Here is a 20,822-nt window from a genome sequence, read left to right as displayed (position 1 = left end):
TCTCAAAAAACCTAGTCAGAAACAACTCAATATTTTTCAACTGATCTGCAACCTTCATTCATGCACCTAAGTCTTGTTCTTTAGTGGTATCTTTTCTTCTTCATGTATGTGTTTTTATACACTCATTGGCCACTTTATTAGGTACATAGGACACACAGGGACACACGACACACAGATTTGGGATCACACATTTAACGACAGCACCCGATGAGCGACCGAGTCTACGAGAGCGACAGTTAAAGGGTAAACAAACATGGATGACAAATGGCTGTTGCTGTTGTTTGCACAGTTGTTGTTTTGATATCCCCGCTACTTCCTGTCGTCTTCTGACACTATTTCCTGTGTCCCACCTACTATTTTTCATTAGCTGTTGGCAACATGTGTTTGCAGTTGGGTCAATAGTTAGGACACACGACCGTCCAGCGCCGGCTCAAAAATTCAAACATGTTTAATTGACTGCGACTGAGGTCGGGTCGGGTCTGTTACCCTTACACACTAACAGATTTCTGTGCCAACCGGCCATGCCGACTGTCACCAACTAGTGCTGAATGGTGCAGACTCTGCCCAACTGTGGGTAAAATCGGGCTAAAAATGTAGCTGTGTGTCCCCCAGCATAATAAAGAGGCAATAGTGGCACTCGGTGTGCTCTTCTGCTGCGACAGCCCATCACCTCCGAGGTTTGACAAGCACACACAGAGATGGTTTTCATAACTTGGTTGTAACTCGTGGTTCTTTTGCTGCTCACTGGATATTTTAAACTATGTACACACAGGATGTATGTATATACATAGAAAGTCTGAATAGATCAGCAGTTTCTGAAATACTCAGACCAGCACAGCTGGCACCAACAACTTTGAGTTCAATTGAAGTTCAAAGTTACTTCAATCAGTTTCAGGTGCCTGGTTTGACCTGCAGCAGGTCATCGTCACCCTGCCCACACACCTAAATGTGTTAATTGGCTGCCACGTGATTGGCTGATTGGACATTATGCATTCAGACGGAGCTGAGCAGGTGAATCTCGTTAAGTGGCGAGTGCATGGTGAAGATGTCCGACTGTTAAAGAGGCATTCAATTGTTTAATAAGTAAAGGGCAGTTTCACCCATTTTTTCTCTCTTGGTCAAATGAAGAACAAACATAAAATCATTATGATGCTACTGTGTTTGTTTAATTTGACCAAATTTGACCAGTTTCTTTATCCTTATCCATGTAGAATCACAGTAACGAGCAGTGTAGGGCCTTTATTTTTGAAGGAAGTGACTTTGACGTCTTTTTTTTCCAATCCAGACTTCCTCTGTTCATTACATTACATGTCATTTAGCAGACGCTTTTATCCAAAGCGACTTACAATGGAATCAAGTACAACTAGCCAGGGGTGGAATCGAACTTGCGACCATGATGTCTTTGGTACACAAGGTAGGGTCTTAACCACTGAGCCACTCCACCCACTGTTCCTCTGTCTATTCATGACATGACATCACTCAGTCCTGTCTCACATCAGAGACCCTGCCCACATCAGTGCCACAGCTCTTTGCTATTGTATGATTCTGTGTGAAAAACTGAGACTGCAGTATTATAGTGCAGTCCTAATCACCATTTTGGGGTTTTTTTCCACTGTGGGAAGAATCTGATTTTAAACTTGACATTGCATGAACTTCTTCAGTCCTGTGGGTTGGAGGAATTTAAAGGGAATGGAATTTTGACTGCACAAACTGGTTTAGTGGGATCAAAATAATGAGTGTCAATTCTCCTCATCCTGTTCTGCTGAGGTGTTGGACAATGTGTGGCACTATTCCCACATCTGTGTGCACGCAAAGCCGACATCCACTGCATGTTTCATCCGCTGTGTTCACTGACAGCAAGTAAAAGAGAACTATTAATGTCCTGTCATGCTCACATGACTTAAAATACTGTATGGCTTCCTCTGGTGGTTCAGTTTTTTGTTTTTTTTAACCATCAAACACTTCAGAATCGATGAAAAACACTGTACATCAGCACTGGCAGCTCTGCAGCATGGAGAAGCTTGAGTCGCAGTTCCCAGTACCGACTTCTGCAAAAGGTACATTTCGGTCATAACAGATTATATGCTTTTAAAGATATAAGTATTAACTTTTTTATGTAAACAGTTTATCAACTGGTTTTTCTCAGTTGTCTTTGGGTTTGTTGTTTTCAGGGCTTTCAATATTTGCACAAGTGTATGTGCAAGGTTTTACAATGGTGGTTTAAACACAGTATATTTATTAGAGGCTTTAGGCTTGATTTGGCCTGTCGTGCATAAGGGTACTAGTTTGTGGCACTCCCTGCTATTTTCCTGTTTTGTTAGTCAACAGTTACAAAGGACAGCCCATGGCCAAGTGGAAAGGGAGCTTGGCTTATAACTGGAGGGTTGCTGGTTTGAATCCCCACCAGGTCAAATGTTGGGGTACCCTTGGGTGCTGCTCAGTGTGGCTGCTTCTTCTAGGAAGCTTCCTAGTAGAGGATGGGTTACATGCAGAGAAAGAATTAATAAAAACAACTTGGACTTTTGTAAGGGCTGTGCATGTATGTCTGAATTCAGCGTGGCATAAATCTTTTGTGGATTTGTGGCTTGTCGAGATCGGGCCAGTTCAGAGCTGCAGAGATCTGTGTGAACCTCTGGATTTGTGTGTGTGTGTGTAGCTGATGTGTATGTTTGAAAAGCTCCTTAAAACAAGGGTGTGTGTGTGTGTGTGTGCGTGTGCGTGTGTGTGTGTGTGTGTGTAAGAGGGAGGGAGGAGCCTTGTTTGGCTCCGGCTCTCCTGGCTGAGCTGACTCACTCAGCGAGAGTACTGCTTGGGAACGCCGCATGGAATCCTAGACTCAGTACTCTTTGGGGCCACCAATATTCTCACACACACTCTGTCTGTCTGTCTCTCTCACTCTCTCACACACACACACACACACACACATTCAGCATGGCCTCTCACTGAGGAGACTCTCTACAGCTGTTTTCCTGTCTGTCTCAAGTGCAGGGTGAGTTCATTCACTGGGGTTTTTAATCTTAAAAAATAATGTATTTCCTCTTTCCGTGTGAGAAAGTGACGTCCAATCTCTCGCTGTCTGTGTTGGACTTGTTTAATTACTCAAGCTTTCACGCTCTTAGGTTGACCTGCTCTTTGTTGATCTGTGTGGAATAGATGTGACAGTGTTGCAATGTTGACTCTGTAAAAACTGCTTGAGCCTTTATTATAACAAAAAGCTGATTTATGCAAACAAGCTCAGGCAGATTGTTGTGCTCTTAACATCTATGCTTCTCAGATGCATGATAGAATAGTTGCAGGTGAATTTATGTTTATTTATTTTTTTATTATGAAATAGTTAAGTGCGAAATGAGTTGACCTCATTTATGGCTTCTTTGATCCCTTGGCGTTTCTCTTTCCCTCTCGCATTGCTGCAGCTGTGTAGAAGCCACCTATACGATGTGAAAGCATTTATTAAGAAGAAGTAGAATTTGTTCTTGTGATCTGAGTGGAGGCACAGAGTCGAGAAGTCAGTTTGGTCGAGAAGTTGGTCTATAGGTCTAGTTTCAATCTGTGTCAGTCAGACACTCCCCTGCTGGGTTCCTGTAGCTGCTGGCAGGGTGGAGATACATTTCAGGTGTGCCTTTTGTTTTTACCTGACATTTTTTAGTATCTGCACGCACATTGCCAGAGGGGGGGAAGGGAGGAGGGACAGGGACAATGCTTGAGACAGATGGTTACTGCCTTGGCATATTGATCATGAACTTAACCAAGAGGCTGAGTTGAAATGACCCAACTACATTAAGACTCCTTTGATTATGTGCTGTTTCATAAGTGCATTGTTCAAAAAGGTCTGGATTCTGAAATGTCAATGTCAGCCTGTCAATCAAAGCACTTAAATCATTGCAGTTACCTTTATTATTAAGGCTGTCAGAGTTAACGTGATAACACATCAACGCATATACTTTTAAATGTCACACAAACACACAATCTGTGATTATAATTGTTCCCCACAATGATTAACTACTGTCTGTTGTAGAGCCGCAACAATGTTTTGCCTTTGAGAATTGCCATAAATAAAATACTTTTAAATGATCTATGTTTGGAAAAATATCATTTCAAACAGAAAAAAAAGTGTTATTATTTTTATTTTATTAGTTGTGAGTTAACGATGGGCAATCCTGCGATTAGATGTGATTTAATATATTAACAGATTGACAGCACTACAGTATTCTATTCATTGCGTATCACGATTGCACAAATTGTCATAATAATTCATCATCAATGTATTATTTTACACATTTTACATTCACCAACAGAACTTGCTCTGCCTGGAGCCAAACTGTTTTAGGCACTATAGCTGGAATGATTCACTATTTTCAGACATTGTTTGTTTGTTTTTTTGTTTTTTTTTGTTGAAGGGGAAATATACTTGTGCTGTAGCCATGCATTCCTGAAGTCTCATTTGCTGGTGTGCAGGAAACTCATTCCTCTGCTGCTTTGAAGTGGCAGCGCTGGAGGGATGTGGATCGTGGATGTGGGGGGGGTGTAACCTGCCATGTGCATATAACCTGCACTCCTGCAGACTGAAGGATGCTTTAATAGACGGGATTGATATTCCTCTGTCTCTGACTGAAGATACCTTCCGTTTCGAAGCCTTTATCTACAGTGTAAATGATACACGACCTTTGCAATTTCTCATTTCTTGCACTCACGCTGTGCCGATTCAGATTTGTTTAGAAAGAAAGATGCCTTCAAGCTCGCTCCACTCAGGAGAGCAATAAATTCAGCATCTGCGAAAAGTATCAGGCTTGTTGCCATGACAGCAGGTCTCCCCATCCTGCAGAAAGGACTGAGGCAAATGTTACGTCTCATTCTTGATTTGTCAAGTCCTCACATGCTGGATTGGAGCGGCATGGTTTTTTTTTCAGTTTCTGTGCAAAAGACTATGGATTATCATCTTTTAACTGATGGTTTGACATGTTGGACATGGATCAAGATTGTCCACCTCTTGTTTACATCAACACGTTTCAGTTGCAGACAATAGGGCTCCATCACACACACACATGAAGGAGGAGAGTCAAAGTGGCTCAGCAGGGTGGTGGCTGGCTACTTCTAATTTACTGCACGTGGTGATCTGTCACTTGTGACAGGCCATTTTTAATGACAAGATACCAGAACGTGTGTGTTACTAGGAGCTGTAGTTCCTCCCAAGCACTCAGTTTTGAGAAAGGAAGTCGAGTTCATTCTAGGGGTTGTTTTTTATAACAGAACTCTCTCAGTTTCACTGCCTTAATTGTTCATTCAGAGCCTTAAAGTCTTTCACATAGATGCACTGAGACTTGTCGTGTTCAGGCAACACGCCACTTTCACATATGCATACTTTATTTGCATCTTTCTTTTCTCATGTTGAACAGGAACACTTAAAATACCTGCACGACGTGTTCTGGCTGAAGTGAAACTCTGCAGCACGGACATGATGTACCGCTGTCTGACCGCTGGACCCCCAGCAACAGTTGCAGTAAAGAAAATGCCATACATGGAGCACTTCATGTTGAGCCATACATGCACTGTATGATATGGTGTGTAGCTTGTTCCTAGATGTTTTCTTACGTTCTCTCAGTGTGGCCGTTACAGGAAGCCAAGCACATAATCAGGAGACATTCCTGAGGCTGCCTTCAGAATTGATTAGTAATTTTGGGGCCACATTTTAAAAGTCTGCTCTCCCAAAACACAGCGTGGGACCATTTTTAGTCACACAGTCGCTTGAGCTGTTGTCTTTAATTACGGTCACATTGTAAAAATAGAAACTATGTGGTGATTTTCTTTCTCTTTTTGCTTCTAGATTGGTGAGCTAAAGATCACTGTGGGTAAAATAAAAACAGGGCCCCTAGCAGTTTGAGCACATAGTTACCCAGCATATGTAAACAAATTGCATCCATAAGGTTCTACCAAATATACTCTAATAGAAGTTGTTTTTATTTATGTTTTTTGGATTAACTTGTTACTCGTTGTGGTTTGACTTCAACCAGCCTCGTTAAATGTTGCTCTCCTTAGTTTGACAACACTAAGCATTTAAATCAAGCAAAACTAAACAAATAGGCTTGTAAATATTGGTCTTTCGCTTGACTGGAGACCAAAAGTGACTTTACTTGATATGTTGTTTGCTAGCTACTTTTGCAGGATAATTTTTCTGGCATAAAGTTGGCTTACTTAATGATGATGTACTCTATGGTAGAAGCGCTCTCAGCTATTTTAGGGCACGAAGAGACAGTCTTTGAAGATATTAAGAGTTGATCTCAATGATTTATGGTTAAAAAAGGGGCAGCATGTCTCCTTCCACCTCAGCGTCAGTGAGTGACTGTCACATCACTGTCCTCTCACTGAAAACAGAACAGACATGTGAAAATAGCTCCAGCATTTTGCAAACGTGGACATCTGAATGCTTTATGCTCCGTTCTGCAGAATAGATTCTACACGTTCTGTTTGTCCTTACGAGTTACATGAAGAAAAAAAAAAAAGGGTTGCACTGATTCCTGCACCAAACCCATTCATCAGAGCCTCTGGTTAAATCTCACAGCTATTTAAATGACCAGCGTAAATGGAAACTAATGGACTAATAGCTTGTAAAATAGTGAGCGCATTGTATGTCCATATATGGAAATGTTGGGTTTCTGTGTGTTTTCTCTATGTGTGTGTGTGTGTGCTCTGTGAGGTCAGACTGTGGTACATTTAGGCTACTGTAAACAACATTGGTAGCAGTCACAGTCTGTTTGCTTCATCCTGCACCATCTGTGTCCAGCTGGTTAAGTAAAAGACTCCCTGGTACTTATCGCCAACTGGATTATTAGCCGGATAATTAACTGGACAACCTGACTCTCTCTCATATACTCGGGTTTATGAGAGCCATTTTTTCAGCGATCTTCAGGGACAAGTTGTGAAAAAAATAAAAAAATCCTATGTAACCTTGTAATGAAGAATTGATTTTCATGAAGAATAATTAATAGGCTTCAGTTTTCCACACCTTATTTATATTTATTGATTTAGCAGATTTAGCCACTTGACCTCAGTGTTTGCACGTTCTTCACATTGTGTGATAGATTGCTGCAGTGGGACTTATTCAGGGTCAAATATTCATTTATTTACAATTTTCCACGCGACCTTACTATTGCATTGCAATCAATTTCAAATAACCCGACACTGGTTTCATATGCTAGATCCATTTACACCCCTTTGAGCGTGGCATGATAGTATTGTACCTTTGGACAGTGAGCATGTAATTATCTGATAATAGTGTTTCTGTGATCTGCAAACTATTGGTGCATTGTCTGCCTGTAATGGAGCACGAAAACCAAAATGCTTCTTATACAGACACAAACATTAACCACTGAAACCAGGTTCAGAGACACAAGCAGCTTGTGTGACATCTCTCTGTAAGTATCGGAAAAAAAAAACTGGCAAAAGAGCAGAACGATATCTTAATTTTAAAAGGTACTGTGTGTAAGTCTGCAGACTGAAACAAACGAAGGACTGAGGGAACAAGCTGGGCAGCGCATACCGGAAAAGATGTTGTTCTTGTTTGTGTAGGTAAAAGCTTCCTCTTTCAAACGTGAAAGATTTTGTAGATTTGCAAGAAAAGCAATTATCCACTTATACAAATATACTCATGGGTATTATATTCAATATCGCCAATTAACGCTGAACGATGCGCGGTCTCGACCTTTAAGATTGGATGCTCGTTGAACATGTATTCGAATTATCCACCATTTGAATCATTGATTAAAACTGTTTGTATTAGTGGACCTGTCTGCGTGTCACACACAGCGGTCTGCCCTCATCTACTGCTGCGTCATCACGCTCTTATCAATGACTGTGGAAAAAAACACAGCTGCTGAATTGATCCTTGTAACTGATGTACTTCATCTCCCCCTCTCTCTTTCTCTTGTGTCTCTGTGTCCTTCAGCTCTCGGCAGCAGCCCTGTGTGCACACCCAGCGTGCAGGCGTGTCTGAATCGGGCGGGCAGAGGGCCGAACGACAGGAGCAGGGGAGGAGTCAATGGAAGAGGCTCCGGCGGCAGGCCTCGGCTGCAGTCTAAACCGGAAGGTAGGTCATGATTAGTCGCAAAAAACTCGGTCAAACACAGACAGGAGAGTGACATTGGTCAATGATTCATGCCTGAAAATTATCCTGCTTTAATGCTGTCCTCTGGAATTATGTGATCATTAGTTCAATCGACAGCGTACCATGAGGCTGTACTCACACTTAGGAGTTGCATAAATTGGTCTGTGAACCTTGCTCTTCCTTGTTTGAGCTGAGTAAATGATTCGTCAGTACTGATAAGACACAAGGCAGCTCCATTCTCTCTGCGGCTGTAATTTAGATAAGACACGTTACATCATTAACACAGGATCTGAGTGAAATTGATCTCCCCGTCACTCTAATCTCTTGTTTAAAATGTTTAATACAAGTCAGTCTTCTGGGCTTGTGTGTCCGTGGCAGCAGATAGCTTATATTTGCTGCCCCCCTCAGATCTGAGTTGAAACTGCAATTAAATATTTCTTGTGTCCTCACTGTCTCCAGTGCCTCCAAAGCCACTGCACCTTCAGAGCCCGGTAACGGTCATTTCATCCCCACTGAGCCACGAGAAGAAACCATCACTTAGACGGGGCATGGAGGAGGAGGGAGGTGGAGGAAGAGGAGTAGGAGGAGGAAGAGCATCTGCACCGCGGGAAAGGGCCAGGGAGAAACACTCCAAAGTGTCACACTTGATCAGTCGCTTTGAGGAGAACAGGTAGGGGTCTCTTTACATCTCTCAATAGATAAAAACCTGTTAGGAAATTAGCTGGCCACAGTATTAGGTACATAGTGTGACACCTAGTGTCAGGTAATGCGGCTGCAGCTCATCCTAAGGTTTGACATGTTGTGTGTTCAGAGGAAGCCTTTTGCATACCTTGTAACAAGGATGCCTTTCTATCATTTAAAACCTTTCTGGCAGCTCTCATCTGACTTCAGACACCAACGAGGCGTTTTCACATAGGATCATTTCTCTTTCTCTCTTTTTGGACACATCTCTAAAAATACTCGAGATGATTGTGTGTGAAAAATTTCTGAAATACTCAGATCTGGCACCAACAACCGGACGACATTCAGTGTCGCCTTAAATCACCTTTCATCCTCAATTGTGATGCTCATTCTGAACTTCAGCAGTTCGTCTTGACCGCTTGACCCTGTCCACATGACTAAATCCACTGAGTAGCCACCACGTGCTTGGCTAATTACATGTTTGTGTTCACAAGCAGTTGAGCTGGTGTACCTATTAAAGAGGCCAGTGAGTGTATCTTCTGTAAACAAGCTGACAGTGCGTGTTCAGTTTGGTGTGCTGTGTCATATTTCTGGGTTTGCTTGACAACTTTCATGACTCAGTATGTCTCTGTGACCACCACGATCTGCCAAATCTGCTGTCTGAAAAACTGCGTCACTCAACGGCTTCTATGATGAAACCAGAGACATTCAAGCTGTTGCAATGACAATGACGGAAAACTTTCCACATGTTTCCTCCACGGGCTATTTCAAGTGGGCAAAGCAGAAGTCCCTCTATTAAAGTCTTCAGCTTTGACTCATTGATAGTAGCTCAGACGGTGAACCGTAGACAGAACAAGTAGAGATTAACCCGTGCTTCGCAAGCCAAGTGTTAGCGAGGGGATGAAAGGAGATTTGAACAGGCGAGGGGAAACGCAGCTCCTCATTCAGTGGTGGGACAGGAATCACTGTTGTGAGATGAAGCCCAGGAGAATGAGGTAGGATCTGTTCTTGAACGATTCAGACGTTTTTACTCGGATCATGTTGTTTCATAATTATATGCGGATTAGAGTTGTCTTCTGGCTGTACTTTCAGCACAAATGCTTTTAGGCTGAGTTGATATCTAATGTGGGAATAAGTAAAAGGTCTCTACAAGACATACCAGTGTAGACTGATCATACTTTCAATTACTTATGTATTTGTTTGGTCCAATAAATGTCCCAAAATGGTGACTATGTTTCCCAAAAATCAACAAGCTGAAAATATTCAGGTTACTGTAGCAATGTTTACTATGATCGACTGTCAAAATACGGTCAACTATTTTTACATTTAAAATGAATCAATTATTTATTGCAGTCCTACATATCATTTTGTGTTCTTTCTTTTTTTTAAAGCCATGTTAAGTTTTGACTGTATCTGCAGCGCCGGATACATGAGTGAGGCCCACGCTCGGTGATGAGGGGCACAACAATGGTGCCCTTGTCCCAATTGCTCACACAGTAAAGCCCAAAAATATTCAGCAGCAGTCCACTAAAGCTTCTCTGCATCCCCTCTGTCTAAAGCCTCACGCTGCAACTCATTCCTGACATTTACCAGCAAAATTACGAAATCTCAGCTGACCAAGATCTCGGGCTTTCTTCACACCTGTCGTTCACATTGTTCAACTATGAAATGAGGTTAACCAAAGGCGTTCCATTCATGCTCTGGAGGGGATTAGCCCTCTAGTGGCCTTGAATGGAGACAAGAAACAGCCCACAGCTTCTCAGAACAGAATTAGCCTTTTAATATACTAATCTGGTTCACATGACACTTGGTTGCCTGTAGACTGGCACATGACTTTGTTTGTTTCGCTCATCTCGTTCAGCCTGTTTTAAAATGTTGGTTTTAACACTTTCACTGCACTTTTTGATGTGCAAGCAGGAACAGCAGTCAGGTTCCGTGGCGTTTTATTAAACACAATATTAAAATCTCCTTCACATTTGAATGCTTCAGGTGGCTGACTGTTCAGAAATTCTTCCCCTATTTGTATACACTTCCTATTTCTACTGGACAAACCCATTAAATGCAACGGTACATTTTGCTGAAGCTAGAAAATTCTCCGTTTTTTTAGATTACAGAAGTCCTATCTTGTGTCTGCTGAAGTTGTCAGTGCTGGACATGTTACTTAGATCTGATTTGCTGCCAGTTTTTTTTTTTAAATTGAGGATCAACAAAACAGCTGAGATATAGAAGCTGCAACACTGGACGTCTGGAGAAACACTTAATGTGGAAGCAGCTGGACTGACTGCCTGGTAGAGGAAGTAGATCAGATGAGTGGTGACATTGTACGTGTGTGTGTGTGTGTGTGTGTGTGTATACATTTGGTTTCCATTCCTGTGCTGTATTTCACATTGCAAGATGCATTTCAGGATGCTTTTACCATTTAATACACAATTGAGCAAAGAATGAAAGTGATGTTACAGCAAAAATATAAAAGCTGTGTAGAAGTAGGACAGCATCAATCATACTCTGGGGAGTAGTACCTCTCCTCCTCCTCCCGTTCCCCCATTCCCCCTCTACACACCACATTTCCTCTGCATAACAACAGCTGTCTGCATCCTCATAAGATATAAGGAAGTGCTCTACTGTTTTATTTTTAACTCTCACGCCCACGTGCAAAAGCCGCCTGCTCACTATCATGTCCGCCACTCTCTCGGATCAACGTTCCGGCTGCACCAGCTACTCCTGTAAATTGTCGTCTCAGGGGGAAGGGGGGTGGCTGGTAGCGGACTATTTCTGTGCTCTACGTGTGCTGACCGACTTCCCCTTTTTGCCTGTCATTTCAGCAACACAGAGAACAAGCGAGACGTCTCACCACTTAAACCTATCAGCAGGTCGAATAACTGCAGCCCGGCCCATCGCCCCTACCAGAGGCAGCCGGAGACCAACAGGATTCAGGAGAACCACTCCTCCCCGGTGGCCACGCTGCACCAGGATGAGCACAAACCGGCAGCAAACGGTGCGCTGAGGCAGATGGAGCAGGACAAGGAGGAAAAAGAGGAATCTGAGAATCAGAGTGTGAGGATAGAGACTGTGGGGCTGGTAAATGGAGATATGGGGGACGGGAGTACAGAACCGAATGAGGATCATTCACCTCTGGAGAAAAACAGGACTGATGCAGAGAGTCACTCTGAGAATACAGACAGTGTGGCTGCAACAGAGAGTGAGCACAAAAATGAAGAAGTGAGCACAGACCATAAGGTACGTTCTGGATGGGTTCTTCATATTGATTTTTGTGTTTGTGTGATTTATTTGTAGCCACACTGGTAAAACAAAATGTCAGGATTTATTTATATTGTGGGATTTGTAGGTTCTGGGTCACTCGAGATCGAGTTACAAGTGTGTAGGTCACTCCTCACTGATGTGTGGTCGTGTGTGTGAGTCTCTTGAGAAGAGTTATTTTCTGTGGCGGCTGAACAGTTGTCTAGCGTTTGAGTTCGTATTTCAGTGGCGTCCCCTTCTGAAGCGTGTGCTGCTCACTGATGTCTATAGATTATAAATACCTCAGGTTCTACTCTGCACTAAAAACAACCACGCAGTCTCAAGAGTGTGGACAAGGAAAAGCCCAGAGCAGTGCCTTAATAACATTCATCTGAATTCTATTACAGTGAATACTTCAGTTAGAGAGAGGATTGTTCTTATCACATCGGTCCTGATTAGGTTTGAGTGTCTTTGTTGCAGGTATTGTATTATTTTAATCAGATTATATGCTCTGTTTAAAGTGATCTTTAGTTAACATGCACTCCACATGCTCTTTGTGTTGGTTCAGTTGGCCCGGATTCATTTATTTAATCTGTTCATTCAGTCACATCAGAAGTGCTAGTCGTACTTATTCTAATTATTTTGGTTAAGTCCATGTATAAAATAGTCTTAAAGAAAGGGGTTGCTGAGCTTTATAGTGAGTTTTGAACAAAGAGCCACAAAAACAAAGCTTAAAACTTGACTTGAAAGATGCAGTATGTTGTTTTATAACATACTACAGTGTTAGTGTTTGGTGGACACATGGTCTTCAATGAACAAAAAGCTATTATTACAGCTTAAAAGTACCAAATGGAAAAATGTGTCATTAGTAGTAGATTGACACAACGCATCGGTGCTTAATGCAAGTACAATTTCAATTTTACTTTTTGTAAGAGAGGATCATTCTCACAGGATAATAAATGATAAGGTCAAAAACTGGTGATTTAAAAATAAATTGAAATCTGAAAGATGAGTAACCTGTAACAGAGCGGAAAATGGAATATTGTTACATGCAAAATGTAAAATCTAAATATGACGGCTATCACATTAATATTGTGAAGGGAAAAGTCATTTTTTCTCTGAACTGTAGAGCGGTAAAAGTATAAAGTGGTTACTATGTGTAAATGCTCTAAAAAAAGTATATATCTAATTGTCCACTGACCACAATTTGAGAAAATGCATTTTTCTTGGTATAATATAATATGTTTGAAAAAGGTAAACTCTTATTTAATCATATAGAAATATAAGGCTGGTTGTTCCCAGTACAGACAGTCATCTGCTTCCTTTTTGATAAACATATTGTGAAATCTTTTTCTGCCCCAGTCTTTGTGGCAATAAGGTGTCAAACTTCATCATATTAGTGTGCTCATGTGATCACTCTCCGAGTATCGATGTGTCAAGTTCAACTGGCCTCTCTCTCTCTCTCACACAAAGCTGTTAGACTGTTAGTTGTGTCTCTGTTGCGTCATTTCCCGTCTTCATTTCCTGTTCTGATGCCCCCTCACATACTGCACTACATGTTCACTGTAGCTCAGCCCAGAACTATCAACCCACTGTTAATCACAGACACAGACACAGACACACACACACACACACACACACACACACCTTTGTGAAAGCACTTCACAGAAGGCTACGGTCAAACCACTGACCAGTCAATGAGGTGTTAAAACAGAAGCATGCTTGATTAGCAAAGAATAATTAACAGGCCACATAACACACCGCTCCACTGTTCACGCTGCGATGGCTGTTTAAAATACTCTGTGTGGTGAGATTTCAGTATTAAAATGATAAGGAACCTGCAGAGAGACAGGAAGCCATTGACAATGAAGTGGTGAACTGGGAGTGAAAACCGAGATGAACCGAAATCATGGCTGTGTACGGTTTGTCCTGCACTTCTGCATTACACTCTTTAGCTCACGCCGAAACTTATTCATTCAATTCTCTGTGGTGAAAGCCTTTGATGTCTCGTTCTCCTACGGCAAAGTTTTGTACTGATACGGTCGTTGCGCTGCCTGCAAACTTTATACGCACAAAAATTGCCACTAATGTACAATTTTATTTTATTTTTTTCCCCAGGAGACAAATGAGCAGAAGCTTTTCAAGATTGCCAGCGAGCTCCTGCAGACAGAAAAGGCCTATGTGGCCAGACTGAACCTGCTGGACCAGGTATGGATGTCAAGAAACCTTGATGCGAGCATGTTTTCCTTTTCATTTTTGTTTAAATAAACATTCAATCATCTTGTCATTTATCATCTTACCTTGTCTGCATGTGTGGATGTTCAGGTGTTCTGTGCTAAGCTAATGGAGGAGGCTAACAAGGGAACGTTCCCCGTGGACGTGGTGAAGAACATCTTCTCCAACATCTCCTCCATCCACACCTTTCACAGCCAGTTTCTGCTGCCAGATCTGGAGAAACGCATGGGAGAATGGTGAGTGGCAGCCCCGGAGGTGAACAATAGTAAAGAGATTACAATGCACTCGCTGGCCACTTTATTTGGTACACAGGATAGCTAATAAAGTGGCCGGAGTGGCACTCAGTGGCAGTGCGTGTAGATGATTATGCATGCTGGATAATCCAAAAACTCAAAATACATATTTTCATTCGAATACTTTATGCCACTGCAGGGCATCCACACCTCGCATCGGTGACATCTTGCTGAAACTCACGCCTTTTCTCAAAATGTACGCTGAGTATGTAAAGAATTTCGACAAGGCCATGGAGCTGCTGAAACAGCACTCTGACCGTTCGCCACAGTTCAAGGCACTCATTCAGGAAATACAGGTACCGTCACCCACAATAACATCCGGAAACAACTCCAGAGGAAAAATACCATTGTATGAATATAAAAAGAACAAATCTTGTTTTTTGTCAATATCCGTATTTTTTTGTCATTGTTTTTTTCTGGACAGAGTCAGGAAGTCTGTGGCAGTTTGACTCTTCAGCATCACATGCTGGAGCCTGTGCAACGAGTCCCTCGATATGAGATGCTGCTCAAAGACTATCTGAAGAAGCTGCCGCAGGACGACCCTGACCGACGAGATTCAGAAAGTTAGTCCCTTATCACCTTATCACGCAAGGTGTTACTTTTATTTTCTCTTTGGATATTTTTAGGTAACCGTTTGCTTTTCTCTTCCAGAATCATTAGAAATCATTGCCACGGCAGCAACTCACTCCAACAGCGCCATACGAAAATCTGTAAGTAACAGTATACACCTTAGACTTAGGGGTCGGTCAGTGGCGTATTCTGCACACACACAAATACACATTTTTTTTCTGGGCATGTCTGTTTTGATTATTTTTCTTAATTTAATATGTGACTTAAAGGCCATTTAACCCAAAAATTACATATAACACAATGAAATGTGTATATATAACACAATGTAATGAAGTTCATTCCCCATGTTTTGGTTGCTTAGTAACGGATAGATATGACAGGAGTTTGACCTTCAACTCCCTTCTTTAGGGTGTTGTTTTTCAATGTTAAGTGCTGCAGGTGAACACAGTCTCACCAACACCTTTTTTTAACATGTGGCTAAAATAAATGTCCCGTCCTCCTTCAGGAGAACCTGAAGAAACTCTTGGAGATATACGAGATGCTGGGCGAGGAGGAGGACATTGTCCACCCATCTAATGAGTTCATCAAAGAGGGCCATATCCTGAAGCTGGCAGCCAGGAACACCTCGGCCATGGAGAGATACCTATTCCTGGTGAGAGAAAGTGCAGAACATTTTCTCGTCTAAAAAAAAGAGGGGCCTGCAGGGAATTATGCTGAGGGCAAGACTTCATCAGCACGATTCAATCTAAACAAGTGAATCATTTCTCACTAGGACCACCTCTGTGGGAGAATACATGAGTGGCACACTCTCTCAAATACAAAGATGATGTGATAATTAACTTCAGGCTGAATGTCTCCGTCTGTGTAATTCAGGTTCTACAGAGTTAAGGGTGTTTTAAACTAGTCATTTGTACTCCATCATGTTTTGCCACAAGGTACCAAGATGTTGTGCTTCTTTCTTTTTCTGCCAGTTCAACAACATGCTGTTGTACTGCGTGCCCAAATTTAGCCTGGGAGGGCCTAAGTACACAGTGAGGACAAGAATTGGCATAGACGGCATGAAGGTCCTGGAAACGACAAATGAGGACTATCCGCATACCTTCCAGGTGTCAGGGAAGGAGAGGACACTTGAGCTACAGGCCAGGTAAACACAATACACCAAGATGCTAAATCCTTCTTACAGTTGGACGGTTTTAAGTTTTGCTGTAAACCATATTAAAGCTACCAAACAGCTCACCCACTCCCACACCGAAGGGTATAATTGTGTGTAATTTGTCTCCCATAAAGTATAATGTCCCTTATATTTGGAAGACCACCTAAATGAGCACACCCAAGGTTCATTCTGAAATCCTGTGATTCTCTGAAAAAGCTCTTTGACCGCACGTAATTGGCATGTTGGTATAATTGCAGTGGCGAACCGTGAGCTATACAGCGGGGCCTTCACAGTTAAGCTATGGCTATTGTCCCCAGCACTTTTATAAACAAAGTGACGCCCTTGATGGGGCTTACAACATAGGCCTACCTTACATGAAAACGAAATCCATTTGTCGGTCTTTCCTTGTGAAGTGGGCGACGGCAGCATAGTAAAGTTTGTCCTTTGACTTGAGGTGAGGGGATACAGCTGCGGCATGCTCTCAGTCAGCTCGTTAAGTGTCAGAAAGTGCAGCAGGTCTGATGGGCTCCTTGCCTCAAAGTTTGTACATGACTGTCAGTTCCATCTTGAGCCTGCGGAAGTCGAAGTGCAGCCCGTAGCTTTCACTGTGCAGCTTCCGGTACGCTCTGCGCACGTCTCCAACTAATTAGAATTTAAATGCCTTTCCACTTTCATAACCTTTTCTCTTAATTCGAGTTCTGGAGTTGGACTTTCATTTTCTTATGACTTTTTAGTTTTTCTGTGAAAGGCCGCCTTGACAAAGGCGATACTATCAAGCTAGCCACACTTAGACCTGCGCTGTTCGGACCTCACGTAGGTATAGCATCTATTGTTTTTGGCCCACCCACTCAAAATCAAACCGTGATTGGTCAATTTGCCTAATAGAGACGGACGATTCTGATTGGATAACATGTTTCAGGACAGTAACCCTTTCATTGCTGATGGGAACTTGACAGTTAACTCAACTTTAGAACATAGATGAGAGAAATGTATTAAATAAAATGACATTAATTTTTTTAAATATATACATATATACACACACATATATGTGTGTGTGTACATTATTTAATACTCAGGTAACTCGACAATTTACTGTTTTTAATTATGTTTTTTTGTTGTTTTTCCCCTCTCAGCTCACAGCAGGACAAGGCAGGCTGGATAAAGGTAAAAAAAACAGCACAAACACAATTATTTCTTTTAAAATAATTCTTATATTTGATGATATGAGCTTGAGCATCATTAGCATTTCATTTTGATTATGTTTTTTTTTTTGTTGTTTTTTGTTTTATCCCTCAGGCTTTCCAGAAGACCATTGAGGTCTTCCAGCAAAAAAATGAGTCGTTCAAAAACGCATTAAAAGATGTGGACGAAGTATCGGTCAGTGTGGCATTTAAAAAGGATTTAATTACTGACACCTTTCTGCTCTGCCGTGTTAAGTATGTTTTTATTTCATTCCAGAAAGCAGAGCTGGGTAAGCGTGCTCCTCGTTGGATCCGCGACAATGAAGTGACAATGTGCATGAAGTGCCAAGAGTCTTTCAACGCTCTGACGCGGCGGAGACACCACTGCAGAGCATGCGGCTATGTAAGCAGCCGTGCTACTTTATGCATAATGTGTGTGGGGAAGAGATCGAGTTTTCTACTTAGGAGAGTCACGGATGTCATCTTCCCTTTTTTTACTAACAGGTGGTGTGTTGGAAATGTTCAGACAACAAGGTGGCGCTTGAGTATGACGGCAACAAGGTGAACAAAGTCTGCAGGGACTGTTTCTCTATCCTGACCGGGGAAACAGTAGCCGAGGGCAAGAAGAAGGGCATACTGGAGGTGAGGCGGATGTTTGACTAGGGATTTAATACAAGAGCAAGTTGGAATTCCCCCTCGAGCTCTTCGTAATTGTGTATATCTATGTTTTATCATCATTTTTGATCTTTATCTCTGTGCAGATTGAGGCAGCACAGTTCACAGGCAACAGCGTCATGTGCGGCTTTCTGCATTACTGTGAGAAAAACAAGAAGGTGTGGTGCGTCATCCCTGAGAAGGAATGTCTGGTGCTCTACCTCTACGGAGCTCCGCAGGTAAAACGGCAAGAAAATGAATAGGAAAGAAAGATTGTACAACACTGTGCCACTGTACTTTTCATGCTACTGACCATAATGAAAGCAGTTTTTATCTCATTTTATTGCTTATTCTAATTATATTCAGTCTACTTTACCCTTGTTTGCTGCAGTAACTAGTGAATATCCCTGGTTTGGGATCAATAAAATCAAATCCAGTCTAAGCTCTTATTACCCTCATTCATTTACAGTCAATCAATACAGATAACATTTCTTGTGTATCCCTGACTACTCTCTCCAGGATGTGAAGGCTCAGTGTACAATCCCCCTCCTGGGTTATTCAGTGGATGACAGTGTCCGACCCACAGACCCTCCGGCCAGTTTCCGCATCTCTCAGTCCAAGTCTGTCCACAACTTTGCTGCAGAATCCGAGGAGCTAAAGCAGCGCTGGCTGAAAGTGATACGAGTGGCCGTGACGGGAGGGGTGCCAGAATGCCCTGAGACAAATGGTAGCAGCACAGACGTGATGGACAACAACAACACACAAGAGTTGGCCACGGACAGCACATAAGGCTTTTTTTTTTTTTTCCTGCCATCAAACTTATGTCAGAGACTTTTCTACAAGCAAACTGCTGTTTGGTTGCCCAAGAGAGACACGGTGTGCTGATTTCTGCTGCATGAACAGAATATAAAAGCACACTCTCCATCCACAGCATCTTTGGAACTTTAAGTGGAGAAAAAAAAAATCCAATCAGTGCTGGATAAGCTGCCTTTCTTTCTGTGTCAGTCTTCTGTTGTCATGTTTCCCACATTCTGATTCACTAAAGGACATCTCTGGTACAATCAACACTAGAGCAGAGAGACTTCCGGACTTATTGGACTTCCCTCAGACCAGCACTACTGGGGACAGACTCAAACTCTCCATGGATGGACCTCAGTCAAGTCCTCTTGAGCCAGTGGACGATCTGCACAGGGTGTGAATGAAAGCTAAACGACTGTTCAAACTAAAGTCTGCCAGTGCTGTAACTCAGCTCTGTATACGTGTGTAGGATATAAGTTTTGTAATGTATATAGAAATAAGTCTCAGAGTGAGTTTCTAACAGAAAACCATGAAAGTATGATGTAAAGCATTTCCAGTATTCCCCCACCCCATTTTCTTTGCTTGAGAAAGATGGCTCCAGAACTGGGAAAGTGACGTCGTCATTGTTGGGATAATGATGGTTTCATCTCCCTCTCATGTATGTGGGTGCTCCACAGTTTGTTGCACCTATTGCATAGTGTGTCCTCTATGAATTTTGCAAGTTTTGGACTATATGTATATATATATATATATATATATATATATATATATATATATATATATATATATATATATATATATATATATATATATATACATACATATATATATATATACATATATATATACATACATATATATATATATACATATATATACGTATACATCAGCTGATAATAAAGAGCTGCTTTACAGTCGGGGCCCAAACAATTTCAGCAATCATGACATATAGAGGTGGGCAATAAAGATAAAAATCTTACCTCAATTATGTTATTTTATGTTGCAAAAAAAAATTAAATAATATGACAGAGCAACCGTTTGTAGATTAAATAACCAAATGTGTACATAGTCTCATCTATTTAATCAAGGTTTTGTTACCACTGTAGAAAATAACAAACTCATAAACGTCATTATATTTTGTCATATCGCATTACAATCACGTTTTCCGATCCAGTACATTACAGTCAAAGTGGAGGATCAATTGCAAATTGTAGTCGGAGCTACACAACAGTCACTGAGCTCAGTTCATGAAGAGAGAGATGACGGTCATTTATCTTTGTGTGGCAGTTCTGTTCTGATGCCAATGCAACACAATCTCAGATATAAAAAAAGAAAGAAAAAAAAACCTGGCGCAAGAGATGTAAATGTATTTTTAATGCTGTAATTATTATTTAAAAGTAATTTATAGAGAATGATGAGCATGATCTGTTAATAGTAGCACAAAATGTGTGTGCCCTTCCTGTCCACTGCGTAGCTCAGTGGGCGGATGTTTTTTTTTTCCTCTGAGAGCACGTTTTTTTTCCCCCCAATAACAGATGCATCACCTTGATTCTTCAGTGACCAGTTACAGTACTGGACGGACTTTGGGGATAAAAATGTGCCTATATTCTTCACAGTGAGCGTCTCCATTGTCATGGTCCCATTTTCAGGCTTCTCTCTGTACTCAGCGCTGGTGCTCACCTCTGAACTCCTACACCCCTCCTCAGTATTAAAAAATAAAGAGCACAAACTTCACCGTCTCCAAGATCTGAATGTATATTCTGATTTTTTTCCTGTTTTCAATACCTTCCTGAAGGATTGAGAATCTACGCACTTTACAGTCTTAAATGAAGGTCCACTTCATTCAAATAAAACCAGATTAGATAACTTTCCCTACAGGGTTCCTCATAGCCTCATACGACACTTGCGGTCACTTTGTCCTC

At 41.7% G+C, this 20,822-nt stretch overlaps 1 protein-coding gene across 7 annotated transcripts in view; it reads left to right on the top strand.

The window, feature by feature from the left end:
- The window catches only part of fgd4a (FYVE, RhoGEF and PH domain containing 4a), a 46,015-nt gene extending 26,356 nt beyond the window's left edge, over positions 1-19,659 (top strand). For 4 of the 7 annotated variants that reach the window (XM_044036808.1, XM_044036807.1, XM_044036810.1 and 1 more), the window contains 16 exons: positions 7,940-8,080; positions 8,558-8,768; positions 11,602-12,016; positions 14,135-14,224; positions 14,342-14,487; positions 14,684-14,840; positions 14,969-15,107; positions 15,196-15,254; positions 15,620-15,766; positions 16,086-16,258; positions 17,401-17,431; positions 17,564-17,644; positions 17,726-17,851; positions 17,953-18,090; positions 18,210-18,341; positions 18,622-19,659. In XM_044036808.1, the coding sequence (XP_043892743.1) occupies positions 7,940-8,080; positions 8,558-8,768; positions 11,602-12,016; positions 14,135-14,224; positions 14,342-14,487; positions 14,684-14,840; positions 14,969-15,107; positions 15,196-15,254; positions 15,620-15,766; positions 16,086-16,258; positions 17,401-17,431; positions 17,564-17,644; positions 17,726-17,851; positions 17,953-18,090; positions 18,210-18,341; positions 18,622-18,891 (2,456 nt within the window). In that variant the 3' untranslated portion in view covers positions 18,892-19,659. Of the gene's footprint in view, positions 1-1,996; positions 2,058-2,794; positions 2,990-7,939; positions 8,081-8,557; positions 8,769-9,574; positions 9,775-11,601; positions 12,017-14,134; positions 14,225-14,341; positions 14,488-14,683; positions 14,841-14,968; positions 15,108-15,195; positions 15,255-15,619; positions 15,767-16,085; positions 16,259-17,400; positions 17,432-17,563; positions 17,645-17,725; positions 17,852-17,952; positions 18,091-18,209; positions 18,342-18,621 lie in introns of those variants that run through there. The other 3 variants (XM_044036811.1, XM_044036812.1, XM_044036813.1) reach the window with 3 other exon arrangements.
- Positions 19,660-20,822: the final 1,163 nt, after the last annotated feature.

This window comes from Solea senegalensis, linkage group LG10, assembly GCF_019176455.1.
Source record: "Solea senegalensis isolate Sse05_10M linkage group LG10, IFAPA_SoseM_1, whole genome shotgun sequence".
Taxonomy (NCBI): domain Eukaryota; kingdom Metazoa; phylum Chordata; class Actinopteri; order Pleuronectiformes; family Soleidae; genus Solea; species Solea senegalensis.
The sequence above is the reverse complement of the archived record's forward strand: the minus strand, read 5'-3'. Positions and strand labels throughout refer to the sequence as shown.